The sequence below is a fragment of the Podarcis erhardii genome (assembly GCF_964252035.2).
Source record: "Podarcis erhardii genome assembly, chromosome: 3".
Taxonomy (NCBI): Eukaryota; Metazoa; Chordata; class Lepidosauria; order Squamata; family Lacertidae; genus Podarcis; species Podarcis erhardii.
This window is the reverse complement of record NC_138507.1, coordinates 93,376,177-93,389,293: the sequence shown is the minus strand read 5'-3', so window position 1 is coordinate 93,389,293 and position 13,117 is coordinate 93,376,177. Positions and strand designations below refer to the sequence as shown.

The following is a 13,117-nucleotide window of genomic DNA, read 5'->3' as shown; positions in this document are numbered from 1 at the left end:
AGGAAGGGAAAGGAGAATGTTAGCCGCTTTGAGACTCCTTAAAAGGGAGTAAAAGGCGGGATATCAAATCCAAACTCTTCTTCTTCTTCTTCTTCCAAGAAATATAACACAACATGAGCAGTCAAATGTTATGTGTGCCTGTTATGGTTGTAGGAATTATTTCTGCCTAGGGGTAATGGCAGAATGAAGAGGAAAAGGCCCGTACTTCAGTGGCAGAGCAACTTATTTGCAGGCAAAAGGCCCCAGCATCTCAGGTATGACCAGGAAAGGCTCCTCTCTGAAATCCTGGAGAACTGTTGCCCGTGATTTCCCAACCATTCCCCCCCCCCATGGGCCACTTGAAAAATGCTGAGGGTTTTTGTGGGACGTCAGGTTTTGGCAAACCACTTGATTTTTCTGGCTGCTGCAGCAATTGTAGCACAATATTCTCAATGCTGCGTGATTTTTAATTTTATCTATTTATGCAATATACCTGAATGCATGGTCCGTTCTCAGTTCCTAACTAGAAGAATAAATTTCTATATAGCTCTTCACCAGCTGAAAAGTATTCTGGTCACATAGAAAAGCAATCAGATGACCACAGCTGCTTGAAAGGTGACTAGAACTTGCTGCATTATCAAGGAAGGTTATATTTCCAGAGAAGACGAGAGGAGGTTAGGAAAGAACGGAAGTTTTAAAAGCAATTGCTCTCAGCAATTGCAACAGCAATGAAAACCGAGCTTCCCAGAGAACTGTAGCCTGTCAAATCTCCAGCAATTTTTGACTTGGCAAGACAGCGGAAACATGAAGCAACACCATTATGTCATCTGTGGTGCTTTTCATTGGCTAAACCCCAAGAGCGTATCTTAGCAACGCCTGGAACAGTCAAAACACTACAATTAACTCTTTCATTTGTGTTACATAAACAACACTCAAATTTTCTTGTACTTCAAAATTGCAACCTTTTTTTCTAATAACAACAATAATCAAATAAAACGTTTTGAAAGCAGCATTGACTTCTCCGTCAAGGTGGACAACCATGTAATTTTTAGTCTGTAACAAACATTTCTGAAACTGTTTACCTGTCTTAGTTTAGAATAGGAACATTTCACAGGGCAGCTTAGTTGAAATTAAGTATCCTATAGTACAGTATCTCTAAAAAGGTATTGAAAGTTTTTGAAAGTTCTGTAGTTTGTTGCTGCAGAGCAGTCATCAAATGCTATAGTCAAATGTTCCAGTTACAGATAGGTAGCCGTGTTGGTCTGCCATAGTCAAAACAAAACAAATTCCAGGTGCTACTGGAAGGAATTTGTTTTGTTTTGACTATAGTCAAATGGTTACTATTTAATGTCCTTCAAAACTTTGTCATTTGATTTGTAAGAGAAAGCACATATATGTGCGTGTTCAATCTGTACTTACATTCTGCAAAGTTCACAAGCCCCACATATACTTGAAACTCAGCAAGCTATAATTGCATTAACATCAGTTGGGCTGTAATAATTATACACACTCATTTGGGAGTAAGTCCCATCCAGCTAAATAGCTCTAAAATTCTGGAGCATTCTGTTCTGTTAGCTGAGTGTAACCAAAGCTTATGCCACAATAAATCTGTTAGTATACAGGGCCACAGGGTTCCTTGCTGTTTCCATCTGCAAAGCCCCTGCTTCATCCTTTGGTCTCCAGCTTGCTGCATTTGCCTGTGATGTAAATTAAATGTTACAGGCACAACAATCCACATTCCTCTTCCTCAAGCTTCACAAAACCACAAATGCTCCCTAGTGGTTTGTACTGATACTTCAAGTGCATTTCTGAAGTTTCCAGCATGGAGAATCAATACAACACTGAGGACACTTGTTGCTTTGTTAACGTCTGTCAGGGCTGCCTCTAGGTCCCAGCTCACAGAGGACCAACGCCAGGCTGATATTATGTACAAAAGTCTTTATTGAAGTATAATTCCCATTTTAAAGCCAGAGCGTGCAACCCTACGTCTAGACTCTAGATCGGCGAAGTCCTATCTGAATCACTTCCCCTTCCGCACCAGTTTAAGATCCTAGCCCTGCTCCACCTTCTGCGCTGCTCTCTCCTCCTCTGGGTCCTCCTGCCCGCTGGGGCATTGCCCTTCCTGGACTCTTCCGACGCTGAGTCGCTTAGCTCCTCCCCTTGCCTCCGGCGTGCTTTAGGACCCGGTTCCCAATCCTCACTCTCTGCTGTCCCGCGCTCCTGTACATTTGAACTTGCTTCTCACGCCAACCCAGTGACCTTTCTCCTAACCGTTACACTGCTTCTATCACTGCTTCCCTCTTCCGTGACACTGGCCGGATCTGACCTCCCCTCCGTTGTACGACTCTCCGAGGAAGGCGTGGTCAGCTCTGCCTCGTCTTCTCTCCCTGGTGGGGGAAGTACTGGTCCCGATGCCTGGGACCCTTCCCCCCCACTCTGCTCTGGTGGGGAAGCTGGTCCTGATCTCCAACTACTACTCTGGGAGTCCCTGCTCCCCCCTTGCTCCTGGGGCGTTCCCCTTGGGACCCCCCTACCCCTGGCCACTGGCGCTCCCTTCTGTGAATCTTCCGATTCGCTGGAGAGGCTTATGGAATCCCTCGGACCACTGTCTCCTCCTACACTGCCCTCTGATTCCTCGCCCTCGCTCTCCATCTCCCATCTTCCCTGTGCCTCTGCTCCTGAACCCCTGACAACGTCTTTTAGTGAGAAGAGGATGTTTGGTTTGTTAATTAAAAATATTTGTAGCCTGCCTTTCCATTCACCATAAATCAACAGAGCGACTTGAAGTTAAAACACCAGGCATAATAAAAAAACAACATTTTAAAAATACATAAAACAGCCACAGATAAAAGGAAGATAGACAATTCATCAAAAATAAGTAAGATCAACAGCATCAATATTTTGCAGCCAAGTAGCCTCAGTAAAATCACCTCATATGAGAAAGGCATCAGGCAAGAGATAAGATCCTATCCTATATGCCTGCCTCTCTCACACACTTGTTGTTCCACAGCAACACTTAAAAAGACTTCTGAAGATGATCTAGGCATCCAGGTATACTCAAATGCAAGAAGGTGATTGAATATTGTGGTTCCAGGCTATTTAGGACTTTAAAAATCAAAAGTAGCCTTTTGAGTTGGGGAAGAAAGACGAAGGAAAGTTAGTTAATAGTGAGTGGCATAGTGTATGATTATCTCCGCATGTCAAATTGCATGTGTATGGTTAGTGCTGAAGTGTCTTAGAAGGAAAGCTATCAAGGTTAACAGGTGTCTGAAAGTCACATTACAGCTTAATTGCTCTTTCCCTTAATTTGCATTAAATGGGGCTGGGAGAAAACTGGGGTGCCAGCTTTAATAAAATATTGGGGGGGGGCTCAGATAAGCCCTGCCCCATATAATATTGTGTACATGACATGGTGTGCACACACCATTTGAATGGCAATGCCCATCAACTGGGGGGGCAGCCCCCTCAAATATTTTGTGGGGGGGGGAAGCCCCCTTGACCCTAGAAGTTGTCTCCATGCTGGGTAGAAAGAATGAAGCAAGGATCAAGGCCGTTATAGGAGCAGAACAATTCAGTAAAGGAGTCCCAGTTTCCCTGATTTCCTAGCAAAATCCTGGACAATACAGCCTAGAATGTACAGTAAAGAGTGTTCTAGCCAATCAGGCTATGGCTTGCCCAGAGCAAATCGCAATGTCCTGTAAACAGATTAGAAGCTGATTATTTCATCAGCATAAATGCGCCAAAGGGGCTGAGCAATTAATTGCTCAATGACACAAGGCATGATCACCCAATTTTAAGACAATTTTATTTTAGAGGAATAGCTGAGCTCTCATGCTGCCCTCCATTGAAAGCAGCGAGAGTTAACGAGTGCAGCTGAATATTGTTTTTATTTATCTCTCCTAGGGCTTTGCCCTCCCCCCAAAAAGCTCAACAACTTTTTTGTCCAGATTTTCACTTTTTGAAATATGCCAATCCTATCTCTCCTGCCTTTTGCCCCACCTGCAAATAGATCAGGAGGAGTTAAGTATCCCATTCCCCAGTACCACTGCTCTGATCCAATTCAGTGCCCATGCCCCTGTGCCTTTTTTAATTTAAACAAAATACTAGGAGATCGGATCATGCATCCTCCTTATCAGAAGTGGGTTGGCCGTATTTTCTCACACTCTAGACCTTTCCTGTTTAGCACCACACACACCCACCCTTGATGTAATTTAGCTGGTTCTAATTACTATTATTATAAATGTTTACCTAATAATTGTTTTCATATGTAGGGATGACATCATGCACAAACATCATTCAGATGGGATTTCAGAGCAGGCAGCAGCACCTGGCATTCTTGGGCGGCTGCCAAGGCCCCAGGGCCCGGTCAGGGCCCCTGCTGATTTTTCCCTGGGCCCTTTTCTTGGTCTAATGCTGCAAGTAGTGCCAAGTGACTCAGACCACCTGCCATTTAAATTTCCCACAATGCCCTGGAACAACAGAGCTTTGAGAGCATTGTGGAAAACTGAAATGGTGATTAGACCCAGTCACCTAGTGCTGTTGCTAGAAGTACACTTTGCTACTTTGCTGCTGTCACCCATTGCTACCAAGTACACCTTCTGGTAGAGAAGGGGGCTCCCTAGAGAGCACTTTGTCCAAAAAAACCCTCAGTTCTGAAGCCAACCCTGTAAGATTTGAGTCTGAGTTCTCCATTCTGATTGTGTTAATTCAATTTGCAGGCTGGTGTTTGCCCTGTCCCCAGTACAATATTAAAACATTATTGCTTATATATTCTTTGAAATCTATACGCAATGTACAGTATAAGACAGGGGTCTGCAACCTTTAAGACAAAAAGAGCCACTTGGACCCGTTTCCGAAGAAGAAACAACTGGGAGCCGCAAAACTCGTCATTATAAAAATAACTTTTTTGTCACTTTTTTATTATTTCTTTGTTTGACCCCTCAGAATTACTCCTCCTCATAGAAATAAATGTTAAATTAACAAGCTACCTTTTTTTATGTGCGTGTTCTTCACTCCCCTGCAAAACAGTGACCAGCGTACATGCCCCTTACAATGTAGTGGGCGGGTGGGCGGGAAGGTGACGTCAGGACGGTGCGTGACTAACGCATGCACCGCCCCCATGCGACGTCACAGCCAGTACAGTGCCCTCCACAGTGGGGAGTGTTGGGGCGCACAATGCGCCTCCTTCCCTCGCTAGTATCCGCCCCGGAGCCACGGCAAAGGTGTAAAAGAGCCACATGCGGCTCCGGAGCCGCGGGTTGCTGACCCCTGGTATAAGAGATGCTACCGCTCTGGCCTATTTAAAAGCTATTATCACTGACTGACCTAGAAATCCAGCCCCAAATAATATGATGGATTATATGAAGATATCTATTCACATATAGTCTGACCAAACTGCGGGAGGCAGTGGAAGACAGGAGTGCCTGGCGTGCTCTGGTCCATGGGGTCACGAAGAGTCGGACACGACTAAACGACTAAACAACAACAAATTCACATATAACCAATATACTTAACTCTAATTAATGCATGAAGTGGTTAAGAACATAGAGTAAGCTGTCCTGCCAGGCTTAGCAAGGCCCTCCTCCTCACCTTGGGAAAAAGGATTATCAGGCCTTTGTTCTTTCATTCCACCATGTGAACCCTACAAGTAAGGAATTCTAAACTGGATGCTCCAAGCTTTATATACAAATGATTTAGGACAACCACTTCTGGAACCTAAGTCATAAAGGTAAAGGTAAAGGTACCCCTGCCCGTATCTTGACAGACTTTAGGGTTGTGCGCTCATCTCACTCTATAGGCCGGGAGCCAGCGCTGTCCGGAGACACTTCCGGGTCACGTGGCCAGTGTGACAAGCTGCATCTGGCGAGCCAGCGCAGCACATGGAACGCCGTTTACCTTCCCGCTGGTAAGCGGTCCCTATTTATCTACTTGCACCCGGGGGTGCTTTCGAACTGCTAGGTTGGCAGGCACTGGGACTGAACGACGGGAGCGAACCGCCGACCATGTGATCGGAAAGTCCTAGGCGCTGAGGTTTTACCCACAGCGCCACCCGCATCCCTACCTAAGTCATACTATATATCTTTTCTTGCTGCTGTATGGGAAAGCACTTGAATCTGACCTTTGAAGAGTTTGCTAGTAAACCATTTTTAACTTACCAAACATGTGGTCTCTTTTTAATTTACCACACAAATGTGTGAGGAACTTTGAAAGTAACTTAGAAGGGGATACTTTAAAAGTCTAAATAGCCTATATTTCCACACTTTACTTTGCTGCATATTTCCCCCAGTGTATCAGATTACTCCCAAATCAGGTAGACCCAATTTTACAAGAGGAAAGCATCTGGATTTGTGTTGTTTAAGGGTAACATCCTTTGCATTCCCATTTAATCGGAGTAGTCCAAACAGTAAACTCTGGTGTGGAAAAGCACTAATAAAGTTCTGTAAAAACCTTTGATTAAATAAAAATTAAATAATACTTAAAGCTGGTTAAAAAAGGAGAGTCTTTTTGATGCTGTAAGCAGTCCCACAGCTATCGAGACATATTCTGTGGTAATGTTAATCTGAACAACAGCTGAGTCTCAAAATATTTTCCTATCCTCCTCCTTCCTGAAGGATGGGTCAGATTCCTCCTATTTATTTATTGGGAGCTTCCAAACTATCATTATTTTTGGGTGGGATTCAATCAGCAAATTAAGATTGCACAATTAAGGTTGATATAGCACTCTTGTGGAGTTTTTGTGATAAGGAAAGTGATGGGAAATTGCACTGATCAGGGTGAGAGAATTATTGCTTGCTGTAATGCTGCAATGTCATATAGCCTCCCCACAAACAAATCAGGATGAGTGCTCAATAAACAGGTCACCTGGAAGTGACCGCTTTTTCTCAAGAAGAGTCTGCACAGTCAATATGTGTGTTTATATATCTGTAGTTGTTGGACAACAGCTTTCCCAGAGAGCCACAGGTCAAGTGTGCCTTTCAAAACATTTGGGAACACACAACTACTACTTGATGATGTTTAAGCACTGTAAAGATGGTGAACATGTAACAAACATGCAAGTCACATGTTAACATACTTCATGCAATTGTGTTGTGGCAATTTTGGGCATTGTGAGCAACCATTAACATCCTATGTTTAATTAGTGGGTTCGCCCATTATTTCCAGTGACTTCCCGAGTCTAAGAAGACATTGCCACAAAATTAACAGGTAGCTTAGCTGTCTAGCTAATTATGATGCTAAGCAGTGGATCCTCCCAAAATCTTTTTCTGGCTGACAGTAATATAATATCTGTCAGAAGTCTTTGCCTTTTATTGTTTAGTATTTGATGCCTGTACATTAGAGAGTTATAAGTATTTAAAATTAGTAGGAGATAATTTGAGCTGTTCTTTGCAATTTATTATTGTTATACTGCGAACACATGGCGGACTTGCCATATTTTCTCAACTACATGTGGCTAACTTGGCATGAGATCTGCTTTTCAAACATGGGTTCCTGGGGGCGGGCAAGCACTCTGCATATTCTCAAAGGCAACCTGTTTCTTTATGCAATAAAGAATGTCTAGGGTGATGTAGAAAAAACCTGCTCCTTTTCCCTTATGGGGTATCCAAGAGCCCATCTAGAGTCCTTACGTGGGTTCCCTATCGGTAGGAGAAAATAACAGAGGCCAACCAGAGAATATTGAGAAGCAAAGCAGCTTGTAAGCCTGAACTTTATTAAACTGTTGCAACAGGGTCCTCACTCACCACATGCAGGAGGGAGGAGGAACCCAGAACAATGGTGTGCAAGCACTTACATAGACTTTTGAAATTGCCCACCCTGTAGCTCAAGACCACCCCCAAAAACATCATACGTACATCACAGAAGGAGGTGGTCTACAACAGAAATCCTGCCTCCCAGGATACCTGAGGTGGTCACTGATTGCTTTACTTGGGCAGCCTGGCCATTCTTTTGTGATGGTAAATACTTTAATTCCTGAATCCAGGTCACAGGCCCACCCAATTCATACACAAATATGCCCTAAATGCAGGTAAGCAAAAGACAATGGAGAGGCTTTCCCATTTTCTTCCTCCTTGCAGAGAAACATTTGAGATCAATTTGGGAGAGTCAAAATGGTTTCAGGATTGCTCTCCTGTACTATTTCAGACGTGTGGTTTATATACTTATGTGTTTGCCTTGTAAATGTATGAACATTTAATTTCATTTATATAGACATTTATATTTAATATACATTTTTATATTTGAGACCTTAAATTCTTATGACAAAGGTAAAGGTTGCCAAAGTTTTTAGGCCCCTCAGTACACTTGGATTTTTGATTGCTCAAGGTCAATTGTCTCACCTTTCTCTTGGATCAGTGCCCCCTGCCCCTCCCCCCCCCCAGAGAAAGACAGAGAGAGAGAGAGAGAGAGAGAGAGAGAGAACCATTTTGCTTTATCAATTAATCCGAGTCTTGAAAAGCAAATAAAGCTGAAAAAGACAGGAGAAACTTCCCAACTTCCTCCTTAACCTCTACATACTTTCCAAAGAGAAAAGGGTAAACGCTCTCATCACCTCATGACCAAGTTGGCAGCAGGGGGGAGGCACTCAAAAGTTTAATGAGCGGCAGAGGAATCTCTCATGGCTTCCCTTTCACCCATGGGTACCACATTGCTAACCTTTGCCTAATGCAGCTCTGTCTGGAAGTATTTTCCCTATAGCTGTATAGGAGAGAAGAAGATAACTAATTTGTCATTTCCTAGGCTCCTGCTTCTTTATCTGGGTCTGGCTCAATATGTCACCAGTGGTGGTGTGGGGGGCAAGTGTCAATTTAATCTAAGATGCTGTGACAAAAACTCTAGCAAAGAGTTAAAAATGCACAGATGCTGGCAGTTCTAGGTTGCAATAAGTAACAAAGTGTCCTGCAACCTGTCCTACCTTGACATGGCTGTAAGGTACAACCCATTTGTCGCAGATACAAACTTTTCAGCCCTGTTTTAGGGCTTTTCAGCCAGTGTCAGCAATACTGAGCTAGATACAACAAAGGTCTGACTTTTAGCTTTCTATGTTCTGGCCTGTGGTGAATTTTTAAAGAGAAGGGCAAAGAAGGAAAAGCAAAAAGATTAAGTATACTGTATTTGCCATGCTAGGAAACTCCCAGATGTTTCAAGTACAGTGGTACCTCGGGTTACATACGCTTCAGGTTACATATGCTTCAGGTTACAGACTTCGCTAACCCAGATATAGTGCTTCAGGTTAAGAACTTTGCTTCAGGATGAGAACAGAAATCGTGCTCCGGCGGCGCAGCAGCAGGAGGCCCCATTAGCTAAAGTGGTGCTTCAGGTTAAGAACAGTTTCAGGTTAAGAACGGACCTCTGGAACGAATTAAGTACTTAACCCGAGGTAGCACTGTATGTGATGTAGGCCTCACAGCATAATGTCATATATTTGGCTTATTGATTAAACTTTGAGTATATTATAAAATATAATAAATATTCAATTTATGTTATTGTCTAAGAGCATAAGACCAAAGCCAGGTATACTTAGACAGAGTTGGTTACTTAAACAGGTCTCCCTTAAGATACTCACCAGCATACTATCTGTCATCTCGGCAGGATGCACACTGTCCATTGTTAGTAATCTGGAGTACAGAAGCTCTTTTGCCAAGTTGCATCACGCACCAGTCGTCAAATCATCCGTCACCTTTCTGAGTACCACATTTGCTAGCTGGATGCTTGAATTCCCAGGAAGAACCTGTTTACTGCACCGCCACCCTAGCAAAAGGGAGTGTGAGCCTAAAGTGTTATGCAACTATGAAGGCATTGCAACAGAAGAGACAGCCTCTCAAGAGTAGGAACATCGTAAACCACTAATAGGTGGTTTTCAGTGCCACCTCTTTATTCATTTATTCAGCAGCCCATACAAATAGAGCATCCTGTTTTTCCCCCCTCACTAGAATTGCCACCTATTTATTCCTGTTTATTCATTGCCGCCTATTTATTCATAAACAGCCCGTGCAAACACTGTTGTTGTTTTTCACATGGGTCTTGAGCCACAAGTCATCTGAACTGGCACATAATTGTATTGAATCCACTTTAGTCTTCAAGTCTTTTGTGGGGCTAATGCAGCTAGCAATCCTACGAATGCTTATTTAGGAGAAAGCTAATTGAAACTTAATTCTGAGTAACTATCCTTAGGCTTGCCCTGCACATGGTTTTCCGTGGAGCAATCCTATACTTATAACATCAGAAGGTAAGTTTGATGCGGTTAAGTGGGAATACAGTAGAAGTCCAACTTTCATTCTTGGTCCATCTTACATACTGAGACTCAGTCAGTTTGTGATTTCATGGAGCATTTCAGTGGCACGTTGACTCAGGAGTAAGTGCCACTGTATTCAGTAGAGCTTACTCCCAAGTAAGTATGCATGGGAAGAGGAGAGGAATCTCTTTCATGTGAAGGTCTGTATTCCTTCTGGGAAACTGGTTGGGAGTCACGAAGGAGGCAGAATGAGGTTGAGAAGCTGGAGACACAGAAGGGAAATTAGGGTTGATTCCATTCTATCTACTTAGGTTGGCCGAGTCTTGCTCTCAAGGCACCTGTGCCTATTACACCTATATGGCTGTAAAAACAACCTCCAATTCTGTCACTGAAACACTTTCTGTCCCACATAAACTTTTTAGGATGTCTAGGATGCGAAAAGTTCTCTTTTAATTGTAATACAGTGGTACCTCGGGTTAAGAACTTAATTTGTTCTGGAGGTCCATTCTTAACCTGAAACTATTCTTAACCTGAGGTACCACTTTAGCTAATGGGGCCTCCCACTGATGCCACGCCACTGCCACATGATTTCTGTTCTCATCCTGAAGCAAAGTTCTTAACCCGAGGTACTATTTCTGGGTCAGCGGAGTCTGTAACCTGAAGTGTCTGTAACCTGAAGCGGCTGTAACCTGAGGTACCACTGTATGCCTGCTGGGTCTAGAAAGGTGTTTCCTTCAAGAGTAATCAATGTGATCTTTTATTCATGTATTTTATTTAAAACAATTTATAAACCAATTAATTTTTTTAAAAATCTCTAGAGTATACAATATAAAAAATCAACAATGTACTTAAAACAGAAATACAACATAAAACCAGTAAAACAGTAGTATAAAAGCATGTTAAAACCAACCAAAACAGGATTTCAGGGGATTCAAATGAATAAAAACAGGGTCCAATCATACAGATCAAGGAAAGCTTGGGTGGAAATTTAAAAAGTCTTTAGAATAAAGACACCTAAAAATAAACAAATACCCTTGTGGTGACAAGTTCCAAAGATATACCAGCGCCAGGCCATACCAGCTAAGTGTTATAATTGCACTCTGCTAGTGTAACTCTGTGGGTACAAGAGCCCAAAATGCATGGCAGTAGGCACTGGGCAGCAGAGGAGCAGGAATCATAGATTTGTGGGAAAGGGACCACAAGGGTCATCTAAGGGTCATCTGCAGTGCAGGAATCTCACCCAATATGGGGCTCAAACCCACAACCCCGAGATTAAAAGTCTCATGCTATACAGTCTGAGCTATCTCTCAACCTGTGCTTGTTTAGCTCTTGGTCCAACTGTAATACTGTGGGGGGTATTGTTTTTGTTTGTATTATGGCATGCATTTTTGTGTTTTCATATTATAAACCGCTCTGTGATCTTTGGATGAAGAGTGGCATAGATGAAGAAGAAGAAGAAGAAGAAGAATGCAATGTGGGGGCTCAGTGAGCCTTGATGAGTCACAAAGGCCTGGGTTTGAAGCTTGCCTCACCCCACCCCCCACTCAAGAGAAAGGCTTGTGGGAGGGGGAGATGTGCTTTCCTCCATTCCCCTCCTTCCTCTCTGCCCCACATATTTACAGTATAGTCTGAGATCCTTTCGGCTCCCATTCCTATGCTGAGGAGTTATGGTAAATTTGAGGCCTTATGCCAAGAGCACATGACATTGCCTCACACCCTATCAGGTTGTTAGGATACCTACCTCAATATTGCCTCCATCTGCCTTTGCCAACATGGTGCCCACCATGTCCTGCCAAGGTTCCTGCCAATCTTCCCTTCACCTCCAGTACAGAAGTCAAACTCTTTAAGTTTGAGGGAGCTACCCCAGTTTCTCTCTTTGCTAGGGTTGCCAAACCCCCAGGGCTGGCCTGAAGCCTCCAGGTTTGCCTCCCCTCCCCTCTAGTGGCAGGGTGGTGCTAAGGCCACACATGCACATCCATCACTTGGTGTACATTACAGGATGGCTTGCATGTGTGAATGGGCCACATAGGTTCCTATCACCTCACAGGCAACCTATTTTCTCAGTGGGGCCAGTTCACAGCCCCAGTCTCCAAGTGAGCAGAGGCTCTGTGTGTGGCAAAATCAAGCTGTCACCCACATGGGTGTAGCCAGGCTTTATGTTGGGGGGGGGGGGAAGAACCTCAGTGAGTTAAGCATTTTTATTTATTTATTCAAAAGGGGGGCAGCTGCCCAGTGCCATTTTTCTTTTAAAAATGTTTAGGGGTACTCTAATTTTCCTACTCATATTGAAATACTGCCCCTCAATGAGGCCAAACTTAGGTTATTATTGTATTTTTATATTTTGCTAGAAGCTGCCCAGTATGGCTGGGGGGCGGGATATAAATAATAAATTTATTATTATTATTATTATTATTATTATTATTATTATTATTATTATTAATTATTACTACTACTACTATTTCACAAAATGATTAGGGGTATGCATACTCCTGCATCCCCCCAGAAAAAAAGCACTGGCTAAGACCATGGTCACCCACATGCATGTGTGAACCACACCAACCTCTAAGCATTATTTTTTTTCGGGGGGGGAATACCTCTACATTGCTGTTTTGCTGCTGAATGCTTTTTGAGATCAGCAGGACTCGGGGTTGCTTATTATGGCTGTTTATAGGAGTTGGTGTGGTTCACACATGCGTGAGTTTTCAGGGAGAAGGGGTGTATATGTGTGTGTGGCCATCTGTCATGGGTGCTTTAGCTGAGATTGCTGCACTGCAGGGGCGGGTTGGACTAAATGACCCTCGGGGTCCCCTTCCAACTCTTCAGTTCTCTGTTTCTTCGACTCGAAGACAGCGGGAGCCCTCCGAGGAGGACCCGGCCGACACCCTCCCAGAGACACCGAGGGAAGCGGCC

The 13,117-nt window shown here is 43.5% G+C and overlaps 1 protein-coding gene across 1 annotated transcript in view; it reads right to left on the bottom strand.

Moving 5' to 3' along the window:
* The window catches only part of TP53BP2 (tumor protein p53 binding protein 2), a 65,588-nt gene extending 55,993 nt beyond the window's left edge, over positions 1-9,595 (bottom strand). Inside the window, exon 1 of the mRNA XM_081857778.1 lies at positions 9,539-9,595. Coding sequence (XP_081713904.1) covers positions 9,539-9,580 — 42 coding nt within the window. The 5' untranslated portion in view covers positions 9,581-9,595. The remainder of the gene's footprint in view (positions 1-9,538) is intronic.
* Between the last annotated feature and the right edge of the window lie 3,522 nt (positions 9,596-13,117).